At 45.2% G+C, this 22294-nt stretch overlaps 1 protein-coding gene across 1 annotated transcript in view; it reads left to right on the forward strand.

The window, feature by feature from the left end:
• The window catches only part of LOC147030923 (CMP-N-acetylneuraminate-poly-alpha-2,8-sialyltransferase-like), a 108935-nt gene extending 87422 nt beyond the window's left edge, over positions 1 to 21513 (forward strand). The window contains exons 5-6 of the mRNA XM_085875487.1: positions 3155 to 3448; positions 19188 to 21513. Of these exons, the coding sequence (XP_085731613.1) occupies positions 3155 to 3448; positions 19188 to 19464 (571 nt within the window). The 3' untranslated portion in view covers positions 19465 to 21513. The remainder of the gene's footprint in view (positions 1 to 3154; positions 3449 to 19187) is intronic.
• Positions 21514 to 22294: the final 781 nt, after the last annotated feature.

Raw genomic sequence — 22294 nt, forward strand, 5'->3', positions numbered from 1 at the left:
GAGGGTGGCTGGCTTGGGATCCAAGGGTGCTGAGTTCGAGTCCGTTTTCCGCTGAATTAACACTAGGGGGTTGACTCAGCCTGTCATCCTTCCGAGGTCGGCGAAATGAGTACCAATGCACTGGTCCCGGTGTATGCCCCGGTTAGAATAGGTGCACCATATCCCTTTGTGTTATAAGAGGCAATCAGGGTTGACGTCAGGGAGGGCATCCTGCCATAACACATTGCCTCAAGAAGGGCACCATGATTGCATGGATCCCGCAAATAAGCAAACTCCTGCTTTGCAGGGAAAAATGGCTGTGAAAAGGCTATATATATATATATATAGGCGATATATATATATATATATAGGCTATATATATATATATATATATATATATATATATATATATATATATATATATATATATATATATATATATATATACGGTGTGGGTGTGCAAGCAGAGATAGGGAAGAAAGTGGATGCAGAGCAGACCTAACCCGAAAATAATAATGATAAAAATATTAATCTTCTGCAGGCTTACTTATTGAGACAGGTGGTGGGACACACACACACACGCGCGCGCGCACACACACACACACACACACACACACACACACACACACACACACACACACACACACACACACACACACACACACACACACACACACACACACACACCCCGATGAAGAGGAGGTATTGCACCAAGACAGGAGAGGAGTTGAGGCTACGGTCTCTCGGTACCTTTGTATAATTGATTGCCTGAACGCGCCACCAATACGTTCGGGGGGAATGCTCCATGGTGCGGTAACCCCCTGACAGCTGGTACGTCGTCTCTTGCTTTGGGCAGCTCGCGTCAAGACTGTGGGCATGAAGGAGAGGCTTGATTTGGGAGGGTGGAGTCAGAGCGAGTGGAAGGCGTGACCAGGTGAGTGGGTGGAGTCAGCGTCGTGGGGGCGGTGAAGAGGAGGCGGAGTCGAATTGATGACGACAGCAGGCGGAGTTGAAGTCCAGCTTGAGCGGGAGGCGAGGCATGGCAGAGAGAGAAAGAAGGCTCCGCTCGGACCTTTATAGGCCCCGCGTTGCGGGATGGGGGCCACCCCGAGGCGATGTCTCATCGGCGAATAAGGCGCTCTGATTGGCTGTGACCCCTTGCACGGCCCAGCCGTGGTGGCCGGAAACCGCAACATTCCATTTCTGGCAAGATGACTGCACAGTGGAATTGTCTCACTCCGACCCCACGACATGATATGAATCGCCCACACTGAATTTCCCCTCATGAATTGCCTTGCACAAACCCCCAGGCTGTGCCCTGACAACCGGCCGAGGGTCCCGCATGCCTGCTTGGGTGCCCCGACCAGCGCTGGTCAATGTGCCTGCTCTGTGTGCACCACGTGGCCCAAGCTGTACAACATGCCTCTGTCCGATCGCAGCTTCGCTGGCCGTAGAGGTGAGAAGGTAAGATGTTATGGCAAACCCATGCACAGACGGTAAGATGTGTCCAATAAGGTGTCACGAGCTCAGCGCTGGTCTGCCTTCGAGCACATTCCGTACAGGGCGCTTCGAGCACATTCCCATGGCCCACATGTTTCGCGTGTGCATTCGCCCGATTCTGCGATCGTGTACGGTGGGCCAACACCAATGTGTGTCTGAAATTGAGGGGGAACGATCGGTTATATCATTATATGGAGGTTTGGAATGAAAGGATATAGATGTGTGTCAGATGGAGAAATGGAGGGAAAAAAAAGAATGCCGATATAGCTCGTCCAGAAATGGGTTGAAAGGAACGCGCCACTTGCGCCTTGCACACTCGCATCCCGCCAAATTTGGCGCGGGGTTGCCTTTCCATTATCGGCCTCGCTACGCGTTCCGTTCAGCGTGGGCGCTGTGCTGGGTGTGTTTTCTGTTTTGTGAAAAACACAATCCGTGCAGCCTTTTAAAGAGATATTCATTTGTATGCCTTTTCGATGCAACCAGCAATCTTCCCCAGATCATCGGAAGCTCGAGTCGATAATCTCTAGTTGCCGAGCATACTTTATAACTCTCCGCAAACGTTGGGTTGAGGGATCGCTTGAGGACGGGAGCTCTGTGCTGTCGATGCTGATGTGGTGGTCGAGCACCCTTTCTAAGGTGCTGTTTCTTCCGTCTCCTCGGTACGTGTTCCGTGCAGCGCCGGCATCGTGCTGGGTGTGTTTCCTACCGAGGGGTGTCCAGCGTAATGCCTGCTTGGCCTTTGCTGAGGACCCATCTCACAGCGAAGGGTGCACGTGACTCAGATTTACGTCAGGAATAATCAGAAAAGAAGAGTAGAAATGAAGTTATGAATGAAATGAAGAAAGAATGATGTAAGCAAACTTAGCTATGAGATCCTCGCAACGCACGCCCCTGTTGTCTCGCCAGACAAAAGGGAAGGGACAATCCACACGTATATTAATGAAATAACTGTCTTGGGACGACTTTATATTGGATGCATGCGGTTCCAAGATCCGCAACAATATATATATATATATATATATATATATATATATATATATATATATATATATATATATATATATACATATACATATATATTAATAGATAATGGATAGGCTTGAATAGATATAAGAATAAGATGAGATGTGTGAATAAACACCACCCTTCTCATTTGTGACTTGTTAGTTTTTTTTTTATTGTGACATTCACAGATTTGCTCCCAGATAAATGTCTCGTCTTCATCTCCCTCATCAAAGAATGGTATCTTTCTCGCAAAATATTGTCTTCTCTGGTCCCAAACTTTGGAATGCCATGACAGATGGTTTAAAATATTCCCTATCGTTAATAAATTTCACACATTCAGTATGTTTACGAAATGTTTGATCTCGGGTTGCAATTCATAACCTTATGTCAAGCTATTGTAATTCTAAACCATTCTTACTGTGTTGCCTGAAATTCGAAATTGATTTTGTGCCATGGTTTATTGCCTGTTGTTACATTATCAGTCCTTTTATTGTTGTGTGAAATTTTGTGTCTCTGTTATGGTGTGCCCAACACAAGTAAATCTGCTTTCCAGGACTCGTGCCGCCTTCTGTTACTGTTTTCATTCATCGTGTTGTGTTGTATTCGAAGAAGGAAATCAACGTTTTTGAATTGAAATTGAATTGTCTCTCAAATTGTTCATCAACCTCAGGTGCAACATGGCTCCTGTGACGCCTTTCAAGCGAGATGTTGGCATCCGCACAGATTTCCTCACCATGAACCCATCGATTTTGCCTCGCTACTACGGAGGATTGCGTAATGCTACACTTCGTGACCGCTTTGTGGCGAGGCTGCGGGCGCTCGGGAAAGGCATTTTCTGGATCCCGGCATTCATGGTGCCACCTGAGCGTCGCTGGGTCGATGCTGTGACTGACCTGATTGCACATGAGCATCTCTCTCTGCACCCTGCCATGCCTTCTCTTCGTCTCATGCATGCTGTGCGTGGGTAAGTGTTTCCTCGTCGTCACACCGAGAAGAAATTATACTTTCTGTGGTTCACAGTGAAGTCTGAAGTTCCATGTATAAGATGTTGTTTTTTGAGGTGCAGATAATTAAGTTCCCCCAACACACCTATAGGATAGGGGAAGGCTCTCGTTGTTGTTGGTTTTGTTTCTGTAATAATTAGTGCCCCCAATTATTAATGGTACTCCAAATTTTATACCCCAAGGAGTACAAAACCACAATTCAAATTTTCTTTTCTTCCTGCATTCCCAATTTCTGAGATGTATCATTTTTAGAGTTAACTCAAAACGTTATGGATGGATTCGGACGAAACATGATAGGTTTGGTGTGCGAAAAGGACAAATTGATTTGATTTTGGTGAAGATCCAGATCCGGATCTGATAAAAAAAAATTTTTCAGTGATTCTTCACCATTGACAGACGGAGTTAAAAACCATATATAGTGTGGCATCTCAAAACGTTCTGGATGTGTTATGACAAAACTTGGTGGATGAGTTGAGTCGGTGACAAAAACAAGCCGATTAGATTTTGGTTCAGGTCTGGATGCAGGTCAGGTCAGGTCAGATATGGTTACATGCCCCGCAGCAGCACGTCGCTGCGTCCACTTACCGCCAGTACTCCAGGGGCCTCCGTCTGGCCACCCCCCAGCCATATGCCTGGCCCATCCCCATCTCCTTGATATGCTGGATGCAGATCCGCCTTATAAGTGGGATACAAAAAGTAAACTATTCCGCCTGGCAGTGGTACGCGCTCCATTGAGTGCCGTTCTAGTTCAGCCTCCCCCTTTAGGGAAGGGGAAAAACATGTATCTGTAGTAGGGTTTGCTTCTACAATTAATGCCCCCAATTATTAATGGTAACACAGACTTTCTTGGACCCCAAGGAGTACGAAACCACCAATGAGAATTTTTTTTCTTCCCACATTCCCAACACTCCGTTTCCGAACTCCATAAACTTCTGAGCTGTATCTCGGAGCCGGCTGGGACTTTCAGAATGAAATTTTCCATCAATAATGTGAATAGAAAGTATGTGGGGTTGACATCATTTTTCAGGTCATGACCTAATTAGAGACTTTGTATACATAATCAAGGCTCATGGAAGAGCAACTACACTGAATGAATCAAGATGTAACAGGACAAAAGGAGCAGCAGAGAGAGGAGGAAAACACCAAGAGCAGACTTGAAGGCCAAGATTGAGGGAGACTTGGACAAACAATGGGTGTTGGGAGGAATGGGGGGCAGGAAAGAACAATATAGATACATAAGGAAACTTGCAGGAGGAAAAATCTGGAAGTTTGAAAGAAGAAGGCTTGGGGTGGGTGTGGTTGTGGGGGTGAGCAAGGTTAGAAATGATCATGGTTTGGGATTGGGGATGATCTGAGATAATGGTGAACATCTGTCTTGAAGACCTGGAAGGAAGAATGAGAGTGAAGAGAATGAGGAAGTTGGTGCCACTGGTGGGAAAAAGAGGAATGAATGAGTAGAGGTGAGCTACTGTTACCTGAGGTTTGGGAAGTTTCACCAGAAGGTGTTGATGGTGGACCGTGTGCGTTCAACAGAAACCTGAGGTGGGGAGGGACAAAGCACAGAAAGAGCAGAGGCTACAAGACCAGAGAGGAGGTGGTGGAAGACGGAGAGACCACCGACCTGTCTGCAATGGGAAAGTGATAGGCCCATTGAGTCAGCCTCAGTGGCTGTCCGACCTGAGGTCGTGACTGTCAGGGGAACCGCATCATGAAGCATATGATCCTTCTCTTCGGTACATAAAGCTCGCTGTCTCATCCACATTACAGTTGTGGACCTCAATGTCACCGATCAGACAATATATTTCAAAAACAATCAGCCAGTGTGTGCTGGTACCTGAGCTAAATTTTTTGTTTGGTGTGAGCCTTGTGATTAGCAACAAGTGTGCAGTGTGTAGAAATGCTAGGGAGTGGTCATGGTACATGTACTGACTTCAACAAGTGGGTGTTATTGAAAGTGCTTTAATTTTGCATAATCCATGTAGTAATTTGCTTCATTTATTTAGTGAGTTCAGCATGAGTCACGTTTGATCTACGGCTAGGATACGGCGGCCATGCCCCCCCCCCCCCTGAATTGACAGAAACGTGCGGCGCCGCAGAGTTTCTGAGGTGGCCTCAGGGTGGCCCTACACCGTATGGCTATCTTTTACAGGCCGTAGGGGTCTCCGTGGAATTAAAGCGTGGAGTTATAACTTTTTTAATTTCTAGGTTGGCCATAGCAATTTGACAAGCCGTAGCCATGACGTAGATGTGTTCCACGTCGACCGTACGTAGGGCGTACGGTGGGCTTGCGTTATTCGTGCGTTTTCCGTCTGCTCTTATCAATGAAAAATGAATTTTGCCAACCCCCAAAAAATTACGGCGGCCGCACAATTTCCACATTCGCCTTAGGGCTCCCCCTGCGGTCGCCTTGCGGGCACCTTGAGGCTACCTTGCGTCTGCCTTGAAAATTCTATGGCCGCCGCAGGGACGCCCTAAGGTCACCGTGCGACATCGAATCAAAGACCGTACAGCACCGCCACGTTTTCGGTCTCCACAATTTCTAAATACCCCGTGCGGCTACCCGAAAAATAAAAACATATGTGATTGCTACAATGTGTGACCGTGGAAATACTGCGGCCGCCCGATAATTGCTGGTGGCCGTAGATTTTTTTAGACCCTACGGCCGCCGAGCCAAATGTGACTGAAGCATTAGTTATCGTTTCAATCAGAATTTGCAGATAGAAATATTTAAATAACTCAATTGTGCATTCTCCACACTCAATTTAATGTGAGAAATACTCAATCCGGCAAGCAACACGGAACCACTTGGTCTGTGCATCTGCGAGCCTTTCTCAAGAGTGGAAACTGCTGGATCTAATTATCCGCCGAGTCGAGCTTGTCCGTGGGGCCAATATCAGACAGACAATCAGCTTCCAAGCAATGGTAAATTAAATGGGAAAATTGAACACCTTCCTTGAAATAAACAAATAAATAAATAACCACCTTTATTCATTAAAAAAAAATGAAAAAACAGAAAAATTGCTCACGGTATGAAAAACCGCTGAAAAACCAATCGAGATATTAACTCGAATGACACTCGGTAGAGTGCACACCTCCGCCAGGCTAAATAGTTTACATTTTGTATCCCACTGATAGGCTGGATCAGGATCTGGATCTTCACCAAAATCGAATCAGTTTGTCCTTGTCACACACCCAACTTGTCCACCAAGGTTTGTCCGAATCTGTCCATAACCTTTTGAGATATCCTGCTCACAGACAGACGAACAGACAAACAGACAGGGGTATAAGCACCTTTGGTGGTGGAGGTAATAATAACCAATTAGTGGCATACTATTTGAAGAGGGGGGAGACTGATAGGGAGGGGGTGGGGGAAATGTGATGAAGGAAATGAATGGGATGCAAAGAAAAAGGGAACAAAGGGACGAAGTTGGGATAAGGGGAGGGGGTGACGTGGAAAAACTTTGGGAGGAGGAGGAGGTGGACGTGGCATTGTGGGGTTGTGGTGGGAGGGGGAAGGGGGAAGACTTACTCACCCCGACATTCTTTGCAAAATATTACGTTAATGGAATAAGAAAAGCAACTAATGGCATGGACATTCAATAAAGGAGGGAGTGACTGCCAGTCGGTCGTTCGATCCCATTATCTCCCCCCAGCCCTTCTCCCCCACCTTCCTCTCTGCTCTTCCACATCACTCTCCCACTCTTCTTGTACCATCCTTTGCTCCCACCATTTTTTTCTCCATCCCACCATGTATGCCCTAACCCACCCACAATTTATTGACTTTATATGTTGCTAAAAGCTTTGTCTTGTTGCATTGATTTTGCATTTTATGAAGCATGTATATTATAGTCGGCTTTGTTTCTCCACTACCCCTCGCCCCCACCCCCCCCCCCATTTCCTTGTCAGTTGGAAAATTTTTATGTGCAGGTTAACATTTCAGATGAGCAGATATCATGTCATGGTTGTAAAACCTGTCCATGAGGTTCGTATTGGGAAGAAATTCCTCATCAAAGCAACTGTTTCTCGCTGTTTCCATCGATTTATGGAAGTCTAATGTCCATTCCACGGACGGTTTACACTCACACCATGAGGCCAAGATTTGCACGCAGAGCAATGCATGTATACTGCCATCATAGAAGGGATGATTGGATTTCTCGGTCAATGGATAATATTCAGGGGGTAATGGAGCTGTCCCAAGAGGAGGGAAGGGGTTTTCATTGGAAGCATGTTGGAAATGGAGTAATGTGTTTTTATCCTGGAAAGCGAGGGAAAGGTAAAACCCATATATATTGGAAAATATTGCTTGAGTAGCAAAACCTAAATTAAAAAAAAAAAAATCATAGCTGATTAAAATATGGTTCAATGAGAAAAAGAAACTTTGTGAAGTACATTGGAATTGGGCCATAACTGGAAAGGACACCAATAGAGTAACGGAAGAAGTTAAAATCTATCTTACATGGGGTGAAACAAAAACTGTACCATGATCGTCGACCAGCCAAGGACCAAACTTGTGACTTTTACCTGCATGGAAGGTTAATAACTGGCACCCATGCTAAATCAATCAGTCAAAGGTCAGACAGAAATACTAGGGTGGATGCCACTAAAAAAATTGACCTCAAAGGTCATTTCAAGGTCATTTTGTGCCCCCAAAAAGGTCAAATTTCAAAGTCATCCAAATATAGTCATGTAACATATCAAAAGAAAGGTATGGAAGAGACAAACCGTTTGGTACTATTTTTAGGTCAGAATATTGATCTCAGAAGTAGGTCATTTAGGTCAAAGTCCACCCTAGTATAATGATATATCGTCCACCCTTGTATAATACCGAAAAGTAGTCAGGAAAAAATACTACTACTTTTATATAATATTTATTTAAATTTCCAAGAATTAATACACACAGATGCATCTTTTGAAGTATTATTAAAAACAAATGGCATTAGAATATCAAATTAGAACAAATGAATGTATTTTTAAACAAAAAATTGATGTGTATGCAATGAGTGTTTGACAGAAATAGTGTTCAATCTGATGGATTACAACAGTCAATAGAATCGCAGCCACAGGCATTTGTACATTTCATATTGTTTTTGAAGCCGGTGCATCCAGCAGTGTTGCACTTCGTTTTGCAAGAGCAGGTCACAGGTTCGAGGCAGGACGATGGTACAGGAGGTAGCCTGGTCCATTGAGGTTTCAGACAACCTGACTCCTTCTTCCAAGCATCTGGGGGCAATGTCACAACAATAGTTTCCATCTCTGCCTGAAGCCAAATGTTGGCCTGGTAGTTGGCGCGTTGCGCATGAAGCTCCAAAGCATCACGTGTTGGAGGAAGCAGTTCCAGGCCTGTCTTGGCTTTGCTGAACATGTTCAATCTTGCACTATCAATTGTTTGCAGCCCATAGAGGTTGCAAAGGTCCATAGAGGTTGCAAACAAACTGTTCAACCGGTCCAAGCTCACCATCACGGTCAATCCCTTCTACCAGTCGTGGGTTTTTCAAAAAAAAAAATTCCAGCAGGTCTTTTTTCCACATCTACTGAATGAAGAGGTTGTGTCGCAGTCAATCAAACACAATGTCAACTCGTGTCGTGTTATTTCCAAAATAACGTGGCACTGAGCGAATAAAAGCAGCAGCATAGTCTCCAAATGTCTGACATTCATGAGGCTTTCCCAGAGCTTGCATGAGTGTGCATGACCATCAATGAGAAAACAAGTCCATGTCAGATTCTGGAAGTTCTGAAGCAGTTTCAATTTTGTTCATCAAAACACTGATCAGTTCTGCTTTATTTGTTGAATTCATCTCTCCTCCAGTGTTTGCCAATGAGAGTGGGATTGGTGACAGTTCGTGTTTCAGGATATCTGTCATTTCCACTGTTCTACCTGCAGTCACCGCATTCAAAAGACGTTGAAGCAATTTTCGGTCTGCTTTAATCGTATTTTGGGCATTCTGTTTACTTGAGACAGTCGCGCTGTAGATATTTGCAAATGTTTTGGACCGAATTTTTGGGAGCGCATCATGAAATCCCACTTTTTGATCCACTAATCGCTCTGTCAAAAGAAGCGCCCATTCTTGTTTTCAGAGTCAGTGTCCTGCCTCTTGGTGGTCCTTCTGGTGGAATCTTCACTCATGATTCTTGTGTCATCAGGTCAGAGCCTGCGAAAGAAAAGACAAAAATGTTATTCGTTGTATACAGGTTACACATTGTAATAATTTTATTATATTATTATATATTTGTATATATATATATATATATATATATATATATATATATATATATATATATATATATATATATATATATATCTATAATATAGGTGCTTTTTTGTTTTTCAGTCTGGTGTTGCCAAGTCGATTTTATTTCACTGAATTAACCTAACCTAGGTTAGGTTTCGTTTATCAATTGGCAACACCAGACTGCAAAACGAAAAAGACCCATAATATATTATATATTATATAAATTATATATTATATTATATATAATATACCATATATTTTTATATATTTTATATTTTTATATATTTTATATAATTTACCACGTTTCGTGGGCCCTCGAGAGGATTTGTTAAACAATATTACAATATATATTATATATTATATATATATATATATATATATATATATATATATATATATATATATGTATATATTCTCTTCCATACCTTTCTTTTGATATATTACATGACTATATTCGAATGACTTTGAAATTTGACCTTTTTGGGCCTTTTTGCTTGTTGGCTGGTCTACTATGATGAAGAATGGCAAGCAACATAAAGAGTCTGGCACGGTTGACCAAGGAAATGAGGAAAGTTGCTCTGGATGTGTCGAAAACTTTTAATCAAAGCAAAGCAACTGAATTTGCGGCAGATTGGAAAAGGTTACGATAAAACAAAGACAAGTTTGCAAAGGTTGAGATGAAACCAATTCACATCAATAAAATGGAGCAGCCAGGAAGATGTAAAAAAAAAAAAAAAATGTTTAAACAGAACAAAAATTAAGCATAACTTCATTGCCTGTGATAAATGCTGCGCAAAGGCAGACGAGCATGAGATATTTCAGGAGCATTCATGATGATTCAGGATGAAGAGAGACCACGGATGTTAAATTAATAATTTGCTTCAACCTCTGTAGATGAGAGTGCAGGAAGCATTCCTTTCGTGACAGATTCAGCTTTTCTGGAGTGAAATATGAGCTTTTCGAGAGGATGCTGGTGAGCAGACAGCAGGTTAGAATGTAAAGGAGATCGAGTAAACTACCTCCAGGAGAGCATTTCAAACACTCTTCCAAGGCTATGCCTGGTGTTAGCTTAATGGTTCGAGTGGTGGGTTTGGGTCCTAGGATCCTGAGTTCAAATCCCACTCTGCTGTTGAATTAATACCAGGTGGGGTTGACTCTGCCTGTCATCCTTCTGAGGTGGGCAAAATGAGTGCCAGCTTGCTGGTAACCTGTGTCGAAGTGGTGACCCGTCCAGGATTGTGCCCAATAGCCCAGGAGACTGCTTAGGCAGCACCAACGCTCTGCACAGACGATGGTCCCAATGGATGGATGGATGGATGGATCCAAGGGTATAACTGGAAGAAGATTAAACAGAGTGGGGTGGTCTCAGCTCTTGGGTATATTTAAAACTCGAGTAGTTATCATTGGGAAGAAAAGCTAATGTTGGAACTTGTTTTTGAAAAGTTTGAAGGAAATGCCAGCAATTTATGGATTGGTAAGTTAAATGTGGAAGGTGTGGAATATATTGTCACATGGACACTCCCTGTCATGTACTTGGTGCGAAAAGCACATGTTAAAGTCTCGCCTCAAGAAACAGCCAATCTTATCGATCGGTTTCGTCAGTTACATGTCCGTGCAGTTGGCAAGGAATCCCAATTTGAGCATTGGCGAATCTATGCCGGTCATCAGTGTTTTAACTTTATGTTAATGATTTCTCCCAGGGATGCCCAATATACTGAATCAAGTGACGAGTGGGAGGTTGGGGGAATGAGCAGGCACTCACAACTTCGGAAATAAATATTTATTGAATAAAAGGATACAGGCACGAGACACGGAAACAAATGGATTCAGCTAGTAGGCCAAAGATGGATGATTTTAAAAGACTAGTACGTGCCCGTACGTGCGTGGCCATATGTGCAAACCCCAAAAAAAAAAGTTTCAAACCGCAAGCCAGGAACAACCACACAGGCCGTTCCTTCACTCTCGCGTGCCCGTACATGTGTGCCTGTACGTGCAAACCCCCCCCCCCCCAAAAAAAACAAAAAACTTTCAAAGCACGAGCCAGAGAGTACCACACAGGCCGTTCCTTCGCTCTCGCGTGCCCGTACATGCATGCCTGTACGTGCAAACCCCCCCCCCCAAAAAAAAAACTTTCAAAGCACGAGCCAGAGAGTACCACACAGGCCGTTCCTTTGCTCTCGCGTGCCCGTACATGCGTGCCTGTACGTGCAAACCCCCCCTCCCCCAAAACAAAAAACATTCAAACCACGAGCCAGAGAGAACCACACAGGGCGTTCCTTCGCTCTCACGTGCCCATACATGCGTGCATGTACGTGCAAACCCCCCCAAAAACAAAAAAAACTTTCAAACCATGAGCCAGAGAGAACCACACAGGCCGTTCCTTTGCTCTCAGGTGCCCATACATGCGTGCCTGTACGTGCAAGCCACCCCAAAAACAAAATAAAACTTTCAAACCACGAGCCAGAGAGAACCACACAGGCCGTTCCTTCGCCCTCGCGTGCCCATACGTGCGTGCCTGTACGTGCAAACCCCCCCAAAAACAAAAAAACTTTCAAACCACGAGCCAGAGAGAACCACACAGGCCGTTCCTTCACTCTCACGTGCCCGTACTTGCGTGTCCGTACGTGCAACCCCCCCCCCCAAAAAAAACAAACAAACAAAAACTTTCAAACCGCAAGCCAAAAACAATCACACAGGCCGTTCCTTCGCTCTCCTAAACGACGACTGGATTGGGGCATTGTGTTTATCTATAAATGCGCATAAGAAATCGAGAAATTATTAGAATACAATATCATCACCATCCGGAAGCGGTGCGTGCCTGTACGGAATGTTCACATGCATTCCACGAATTATCGCTTGCATTGAAGTAACAACTGCTGTGATACTTACACACACAGAGTTAATTAAAATCAAGTTTACCTCCCTGTCTTTGCTTGCCATGACATTCGCTGCCATTGACCATTGCCACTCCTACGCCATGGTAACTAAGGCACCGATCCCCATCGTAACCAGCACGCACGTGACGTCATAGTCGGCCAGCCACGCACCGGCCCACACAGCAACGTGTCCTGTCATTGGTTGGTAAATAAATGGCCGTAACTTGGGAAGCACTTGTCTGATTAATATCAAACCCTGAAAAGGCACATACTCACGTCCCCAGCAATATACCTGGCAAGTTTCAATTAGATCGGACCAGTGGTTGTTGAGAAACAGTGGTCTCACACACACACACACACACACACACACACACACACACACACACACACACACACACACACACACACACACACACACACACACACACACACTGCTGGAATTATAGAGAGAGAATAATAATAATAAAAAAATAAACCCTGATATTACAAGATAACTATCTCCTCTAAGGGCACAGACACACTTAAACGACTTTGCATGAGCCAGGCAAGGGAGTTTCCTTTTTAAGGGAGTTTCCAGCAAAGGTAGATTAAAATTTTTTGGGGCCCTGGACACAAATAATATTTAGACCCAAAATGCCCAAAAAAGAACACGCCATGTTATTTTTCACCCAAAAGGCCCCAAAAAGAGGATTCCGTGTTATTTTTGTGCTCGCTTCGCCTACTTCATGTTGCCTTCGACTCAACTGCAAAAATATCCAGAGGAATTCCCATGTTTTGTCGCCTTTTTCCCCCCTTGGAAAAGAAAATGCCATGTTCAGGTGTTCCATTAGCAATCAGCTTGCTATCGCTTGCCAAGCCAGCCGTTCCTTATCAATCGTTTCATTGGAGTGCTTGCTTGAGTGCTCAAGCCACTTGGCGAGCATTCTACAAGCTGATTGGTAACGGAACACACCCCAGCACTTGCACTGTGTGTTCAGTTACCAAGTTTATATATATATATATATAATTTTTTTGTTCAAGCAGTCCAACTAAACTGTTAATAAGGAATGGCTGGCTTAGCGAGCCATAGCAAGCTGATTGTTCATGGGACACACCCCAGGTGTGCTGGTGTGCTAAACCCAACACTCTTTTCTGATTCTGCCATTTGTGTAACGAAAGGGTTAATTTGGGGTGATTTTCAACCCTTTTCACTGTTGTTGAGCTTTTTTTCACCTTTCAGCACCGCTGGGGTCGTTTTGTTTTAGACTTGGAACAGGTGCTCTGATTTAAAAAACTGCAACGTTCCACCATCGGCATGGATTAGTCAATTTACGAATGAGGGATTGTCAGTACATTTACAAATGAGGAATTGTTCTGTGATCAGACAATAAATTTTAGTGTTGATTTGTTAAACAATATTGATATGCATTAACAAGTGAGGAATTTCCAAATTTTCTTGTGATTATTGTTGCATTTGTACACAAACGGGCATAGTGGCGTGCGCCTGTAATCCGGCTACTCGGAGGCTTGGGTTGGAGGATCGCTTGAGGACGGGTGCTCTGCGCTGGCCCCTGCTATGAGAGGGTGTAGGGCAGCCCAGAATCATGGCGAAACCCAATCCTTATCCCTGTGTCGTAAGAGGTGAACAGGGTTGCGTCAGGAAGGGCATCCGGCGTAAAACATGTGCCAAATCAGTATGCGGATCATAACGGATGATCCGCTGTGGCGACCCCTAACGGGAGCAGCCAAAAGACGAACAACAACATTGTTGCATTTGTACACATTAAGCGTAGTAGTTATTTCCTACTGTATTCTTTTATCATCTGAGCTCAAGCTTTTGGACATCGGTATTGCATCACTCTCTGAGGTTCGGAGACCGGATTGCGGTGGGATCATGGCGGGTGGTTGCACCTACTATTGGTCAAGTTGCTCTGCTGGTTACCATGCCCAAGGAGTTGCTGTCACTGTGTCCAATAAGCTGACTCCAATGATAATTGAGGTAACACCGGTCAATGAGCGTATTATGAGACGAAGGATTCGTGTCCTTTCCCTGATCTCTGTTTATGCTCCGACTGAGTCGAGTGATCTCACCATGAAGGACACATTGTACGCCACGCTCGAGTCTGTGGTTGATCAGTGCCCCAGACGATATACACTTCTAGTCTTGGGGGATTTCAATGCATCGACTGGAACTGTTTGGGATCGTTATGAGACATGTGTTGGTCCCAATGGGTCTGGAACTGTTGGGGATCGTTATGAGACATGTGTTGGTCCCAATGGGTCTGGAACTGTGAACCAGTTCCTTGACTTTGCAAGAGGTCATGGACTTAGGATGGCTGGTTCATGGTTTCAGTGCCCACAGGCTCATCGATGGACTTGGTATTCCAACGCTGGCGGTGTGGCAAAGGAGATTGACCATGTGCTCGTTGATGGTCGCTGGAGGATGATCCAGAACTGCAGGGTCTACTGGAGTGTTCAGTTCCTCAATACTGACCATCGGCTTGTTGTAGCAACTCTGACGTTGCAGCTTAACTCCAAGAGAATGGTACCATCCCAGCCTCGGCTGGATCTTTGCAAGCTTAAGGATGAGAGGGTAGCTGAGGAGTTTGCCAACAGGCAGAGTGGAGATTTTGGGGGTCTGGGTGCTTTGGGAGATCCTGAAGAGTTGTGGAGCGCCTTCAAGACCACCATCCTTGATGTTGCTGGTAGATGTCTTGGAACTTACCAGAGGGTGAAGAAGAATTTTGTCTCTCAAGGAACACTGGATACCAGTGACCAGAGTCGCAGGGCCAGACTGAATGGCAGAGCTGAGCTGTTCACGGAGCTGAGGCGAAAAACTGTACGTACACTAAGGGTGGACAAGGAGGCCTATGTGCGAGGAATCTGTGAGGGGGTAGAGTATCACCTGCGGTCAAGTGATTCTCATACTGTTTACAGGGGAATTCACACATTGCGTTCATCCAAGCCCATCCCTCGGTGTACTGCAATTAGAGCAGAGGGTGGTGGGCTTTTGACAGAAGAATCCGAAGTGAAGGCCCGCTGGGCTGGTTACTTTGAGCGTCTGTACCAGGCTGATCCAGCAGCTGTCGAGTTGGATGTCAGGAGTGTTACAATCCCTATTGCTGACCCTCCAATCAACTGCAGTCAACCTTCGTTTGTGGAAACACGGGCTGTTAGGGTTAGGGTTGAAATGGGTTGGAATTTTAACCGGTTGAAACGGGGCAAAGCTCCAGGGATCTGTGGCATCCATGCCGAACTTCTCAAGGCTGGTGGAAATGCTGCACTCGTGTCGTTGCATGCAGTTCTCTGCTCTGCCTGGAACACAGGCATCATCCGAACTGATTGGAAGAGGGGCCTTGTTGTCCCTCTCTGGAAAGGGAAGGGTGATCGCCAAGACTGCAACAACTACCGAGGGGTGACGCTGCTCTCAGTACTGGGCAAGGTCTTTGCTCGGATAATTATTGACAGGGTTCGCCACCATCTGCTTGAGCACCACCATCCAGAGCAGTCAGGCTTTCCACCAAAGAGGTCAAAGATTGACCGTATCCTTGCTATTCGTGTCCTCACCGAACGCAGACGAGAGTTTCGGCAGGGGCTGCTTGCAGCCTATGTTGATCTCTGTAAAGCGTTCGATTCAGTGAATCAGGATGCCCTCTGGAGGATTCTTGGTCTTCGTGGGGTGCCACCAAAACTGATCAATCTGGTATCTGAACTCTACTCTGGTACTGAGAGTGCTGTGAGATGTGGTGGTACCATCTTTGATATATTTCCAGTTGTTACTTGAGTTCGTCAGGGGTGTGTACTGGCCCCCACACTTTTCAGCACTTGTATGGATTGGATTCTGGGGAAGATGTCGGATAGACGAAGCTGCAGTGCATCGTTTGGGAATGTCAAGATCTCTGACCTTGATTTCGTAGATGATGCAGTCATCTTTGCGGAGACTCTGGATATCCTTTTGAGGGCCCTCGAGGTGCTGAATGAGGAGTCGGAGCTGCTGGGATTATGGGTTGCCAGGGTCAAAACTAAGATCTAGGCTTTCGGTGACATTTTGGATGCTGCTGTCCTGTCTGTGTCTGTTTGTGGTGCGGATGTTGACGTCGCAGAGAGATTCACTTACCTTGGCAGTGATATTCATGTCTCTGCGGGCTGTGAGTCAGAGGTCAACAGAAGTCTGGGTCGGGTCTGGGGAGTCATGGATTCACTGGATCATGGGGTGTAGTGCTGTCGGTACCTGTGCGGGAGGACGAAAGTCCGAGTCTTCAGGTCCTTGGTGCTTCCAGTCTTGCTCTATGGATGTGAGACTTGGACTCTGACCAGGGATTGAAGACGGAGACTTAATTCCTTTGGTACCAGGTCTCTTCAGAGAATGTTTGGCTATCGCTGGTCAGACTTTGTGTCCAATGAGCGGTTGCTGAGGGAGGCTCGAATGAGATTTGTTACCTGCATCGGCTGTGGCTTTATGGACATGTGGCTCGTTTTCATGATGCTGATCCTGCTCACCAGATTCTCTCAGCGAGGGAACCTCGTGAGTGGAGGAGGCCAATGGGCCGACCATGTGCCGTCCGGTTGCAGCAGGTTGATCAGCATCTCAAGTGAAGGAGATTGGGATGGTCCCGCCATCTGCCTGGGGGATGGCCAGACGGAGGCCCCAATAATTTCTGGCAGAAAGTGGATGTAGCGACATGCTGCTCTGGCATATCCTCCCATACCTGACCTGACCTGTTTATTACTCTCGCCGAAGGATTCGGAGAGGTTATTGCATTTGGATCCATTTGTTTGTCTGTCTGTTTGTTTTTCCGCACAGAACTTTCTCGTTTTTCTCACAACCTCTTGTCGGATTGAGACAAAATTTTTCACCATTGGTGCAAATACTCATGTGGAATGGTTTCATGATAATTATGACACCATCGGTCATGTGGTGTGAAAATTCAAAGTAGGCACATGGCAAGTACTCGCACTCAATGAGTGATTTTTTTTTTTATGACGCCAGAGGTGCCCTCGTTATGACGTTATAACTGCATCTGTAGAATGCCACATCAGATGAGTGTGAAAATTTTGGAGGGTCATCTCGGGATAAAATGGTCCACAGAAAAAGAATTCATCACGTCATCGGTCACCTGATTCGGCAGTCATATTGTATTAACAAAAAACACCTGAAAAAATCTTCTCTGAAGTGGCTGAACAGATTGAGGCAAAACTTTACACGTGTGACCGCCTGTCCATGAGGACCAAAAGGTTGACACAGGTGATGTCATTGGTCACATGGTTTGGCAGCCCAATTGGATTACCCAAAAACTTATGAAAAAAATCTTCTTCTCCAGAACGGCGAGGCAGATCGAGGGGAAATCAAGATCGAGAGGAGAGGAGAGTCGAGTAGAGAGAGAGAGAGACAGACAGACAGACAGACAGACAGACAGACAGACAGACGGATGCTCTACTTCAAACACTACATTTTGTAATTTTAACAAATTAAGTTGATTTTGGAGTATTTCTTCTTCGTTCGTACACAGCACAAGGCTGCGGGGTAGCATAAATGGCTGATGGCGCCGCTGTGCCGCTGATGCAGTACTCACTGCTGGTTCGGGCAGGAATTTGGAATTTGTTCATGGTGCCAGCAATCACTCACCTATTCTTCATGAAGGACACCATGGGATCTTTAATATCCACCAACGAATGCTGGCAGACGGGACACCCGTTTAACATCCATCCGAGGGACGGCACACACTGCTGAATCATTCTGCCTATGAAACACCGGGATAACAGTTTATAGCTGGGTCGGGATTCAAACCCAGACTAGACAGCTTAGAGCCAAGTGTGTGTACATCTCGGCCATCCTGTCAGCCTTTTGGAGTATTAAGGAGGCAACATAACTCTGGAAACGATTTTAAACTGGGAGTGAGTGAAGTGCATCAAGTGGACTGTTTGGAAGGACAAAAAAAATGAGATGCAGGAAAGCTTGGTGGAAGAACGAGATATGAAGTGGCAAATGGAATTTAATGGTTTTTTTCTCAAATGAAAATTTATATGGCGTATAGATTGGGCAGTGACGAGTTTGGCAAATTTAATTTTCCAATGGATTGTCAGTGGTCTAATATTTTAAGTTGAGGAGGCCACCGTCTCGTACAAATGATTAAACTGGGTGGTTTGCCTTTTCTTTTCCAGCAGTTGTCAAGGCAGGAATTTGTAATTTGTTCAGGGTGATGACAATAACTCCCCAACCCTTCAGGAAAGCCAACGTGAGATATTTCATGTCCACCAACTGACGCAACCATACGAGGTCCCAGCTTAACGTCCCTCCGAGGAATGGCATAATTAGACGCATCAACCAATCCGACAGTCGGGCTGGGAATTAAACCCAGGCGAGACAACTCCAAAGTTCAAGTGCACCATCTTGTTGGAGACACAAGCAGTAAACAGTATAAAAATAAACTTGGATAATTATCTGTGGGTAGAAATAAACACAAGTATATATTTGGTGATTAAGATGAGTGGGCAGGTGGTGTGTGTCATGGTGCCGGTTTATCGTTTTACTCAACAACTATAAGGGGCATCTACATGATATGTGTGAAAAAAAATGGCAGAATTTTTGTCCTTACCTTTCCCTTGTGTTGCAGCTACTGGCTGTCCAATCACGTGGATATCAAGAGGCCAACCACAGGTCTGCTTATGTACACACTTTTCACACGCTTCTGCCGCCAGATCCACCTATATGGCTTCTGGCCTTTCCACAGCGATACCGAGGGTCGACCCGTCCCATATCACTACTACGAAGTGATGTCGTATTCATATTATTCGCGAAGCTCTCCGCACGCTATGCCGCTCGAGTTTCAGGCACTGCATCGGCTGCACGAACTTGGAGCTTTGAGGATGAGAACACAAGCCTGCACTTAATTTGCTTCCTTTATCATCCCACCTCTCCCTCCCTCCCTCTTTCTCCCTCTCCATCACTTAATTTGTCACCTTACACTATCCTCATACGATTTATAAACAATCAACATCATATCTGCCTTTCTCTTTGAAGGAATTCTTCACCAATTATCATTGTAGCAGACAAGACACTACATTCTTCCCTCTTTTCACATTTGTGCCAAATACAAACTCTGGAGGAAAATGAGAGGAATGAAGGGGGCAGTGTTTCTTGACGGATTATGTACATAAACCTGGCTTTTGTGGAATTCCGACGCGTGTGCGTACTGTATATGTTCACAAGTAGCTCAGCTCATTCCCGCTGCATCTGTAAACATATTGGATACACCGGAGTTCCGGTTTGAGTTTTTCTCAGCGGCCCGATCAGATGGAGGTGGGATGGGGGTGGGTCCAGGACTTGGAGGCAGCAGCTGACGTGCTGTAAGTTCTCACGTTCTCTTGCTTCTTCAGTGAATAACAGTCATTGAGTGCACCTTAAAAAAAAAAAACATGTCTGTCAGATACTTGACATGACGATGAGAATGGGATCATGGCGAAGCAGGGAGGTGTACATTGAGCGTCTACGATACGACTATGCGGCTCACAGCATGCAGTGTGATGCCAGGAAGAAAGCAATCCTGATGTTGGTATGTGGCAGCAAGACGTGTTCTATTCCGAAGAAACTTGCCGTGCCAAGGACCAGGATGGATTTAACGCGCACAACTTATGTCTGCCGTAATGGAGGACTGTGAACAAGCACATCTTTGTCATTGTGAGTCATTTCAACTTCTACACACGTTGCCAGAACTCGACACAGTCCAGTTGGACATTCGTAGCTCATTTGAACCAACTTACCCAGCATTGCCAGTTTTTGTACTATGTTCGACAACATGCTGAGAGCCTTCATCATTGTGGGATTTGGGCAAGATCTCATTGCACTGTACCTACTGACTGTGAACAGACTCTGATTTTTGCCAGTGCAAAGGAAATTGCTTTCATTGTGGAGTTTGCTGTCAGAAATACTGCCGATATTGCTCACCGCATCTCCGTCCAGTATGAGGCTGCGCTGTCACCCATCAACCCAGTTATCAACATGCAACCGCATCATTCAATGCCAGAACACACAAGAACTGCCCGGGTGCCAGTGCGGGAAAGAAATGCTGTTTCCTCTGTGACGGTGAGCATTCTCTCACAATGTGCCACTTCAACAATGGTGTTTGCGACGACTGCCGCAAGTTGTCATATTGCCTCGACCTCCTTGGCTAACAGATGGAAAGGACGGAAGAATACAAAACCCACTTTGTTGATTCCGATGCGGCCGATAGAAACCGCCCCGACAGCCTCAGTCGTCAGTAATATGACCTGTTCAGCATCAAGTCGACATTCTGACTCGATGCTGGTTCTGGTCAATATTGACGGACACAACGTGGAAATGGAGGTTGACACAGGTGCTGCCACTTTACTCATGAGTGAAACAGCTTTCCAGAGCCTGCAGCGGGAAACTGAATAACCCAGCGAGCAAAGTTCCCTGCTTTTACTCACTATATTTATACCGGTGCATCAATACAGACCTTTTAGGTCATTTGATGGGACAGTCGCTTATGGAAACAGCACCCACCAAAATATAACTCTTATTCCTCCCCAGGGATAGACCCGCTCGACTGGGACGAAACGAGCTAAATGTCATCAAATTCAACTGGGAACACACACACACACACACCAGCTGCTGGCTACCAGATCACCACATACACAAGAGCAGATCTTTGGGAGACTCCCAGACATCTTCAGGGATGAACTTGAGACATTGGAAGGTTTCAACACCAAACTGAACATTGAGAACAATGTGAAGCTAATTTTCTACAAGACGCGGACATTGATGCAGAATTACTCAGGCTGGAAAAGCTGGGGACCATTGAGTCACTTCAGTACTCCAATTGGGCTGCCCTGGTAGTTGCTGTTGTGATGGTCGACAAATAAACGCACCATTGTGGGGATTGACAATCAACAAATGTTACACTTTGCACAAATACCCCCTCCCCCCCCCCCACACACACACACATTGAGTGATCAAACAGGAGGACAGTCGAGTCATCCTGCGACACCTTGATCATGTGCAGTAATGGTTTTGTGACCCAGGAATCTGCACAGGTGATGTCTGCCATTTCTTGAGCCTGTTGATATGGATGGCATCACAACACTCCCTGAGCCAGTCTCCAAAACACCTTGAGTATTACAGCACCACCTGTTGGCTTTACAATAAGTCGATCGTCCAGAGTGAGAAAGGTGCCTATTCACCTGGATGTTGAACACCTACCATCACCACTGCATTCAATTTTCATTTAGTCATCACAACTGTATTCAAATCACTTTCAGGGGTGAAGATGTGGTATATTGGACACATCTGAATTCTGGTTCGGATTTTTGTCAGTGGCTGAATGGGAAGGAGGCGGCGGACATAGTGTGAGACCAGGACTTGAGAAGGCCAGCCTGCACAACTTCCCATGTTCACTTCTTTGGTGAATAGAAGACATTGAGTGCACCTGAAACCTCCATGTTCATCAGACACTTCACAAAGTGAATTTGATTTAATTGTATTGTTTTTCTTCCTGAAATGTGAGTGAATTGTGTAATAAGACTTCAAATTAGCCGCTCATTTACTGAAGAAAGCAGTGTCTTAAATGTAGTTGGAGTGTAAGACTACATATACGTTGTTGCTGATATACTTTGGATGAGATAGTAAACCTTTTGAGACTTGCTTGGTGAAATAGATTGTGTAACATGTTTAGTGGTGAGGTATTGTTTCTACAAGAGCGAG

Source organism: Eptatretus burgeri, chromosome 3 (assembly GCF_056783735.1).
Source record: "Eptatretus burgeri isolate ZD-2024b chromosome 3, Ebu_testis_v1, whole genome shotgun sequence".
NCBI classification, from domain to species: Eukaryota; Metazoa; Chordata; class Myxini; order Myxiniformes; family Myxinidae; genus Eptatretus; species Eptatretus burgeri.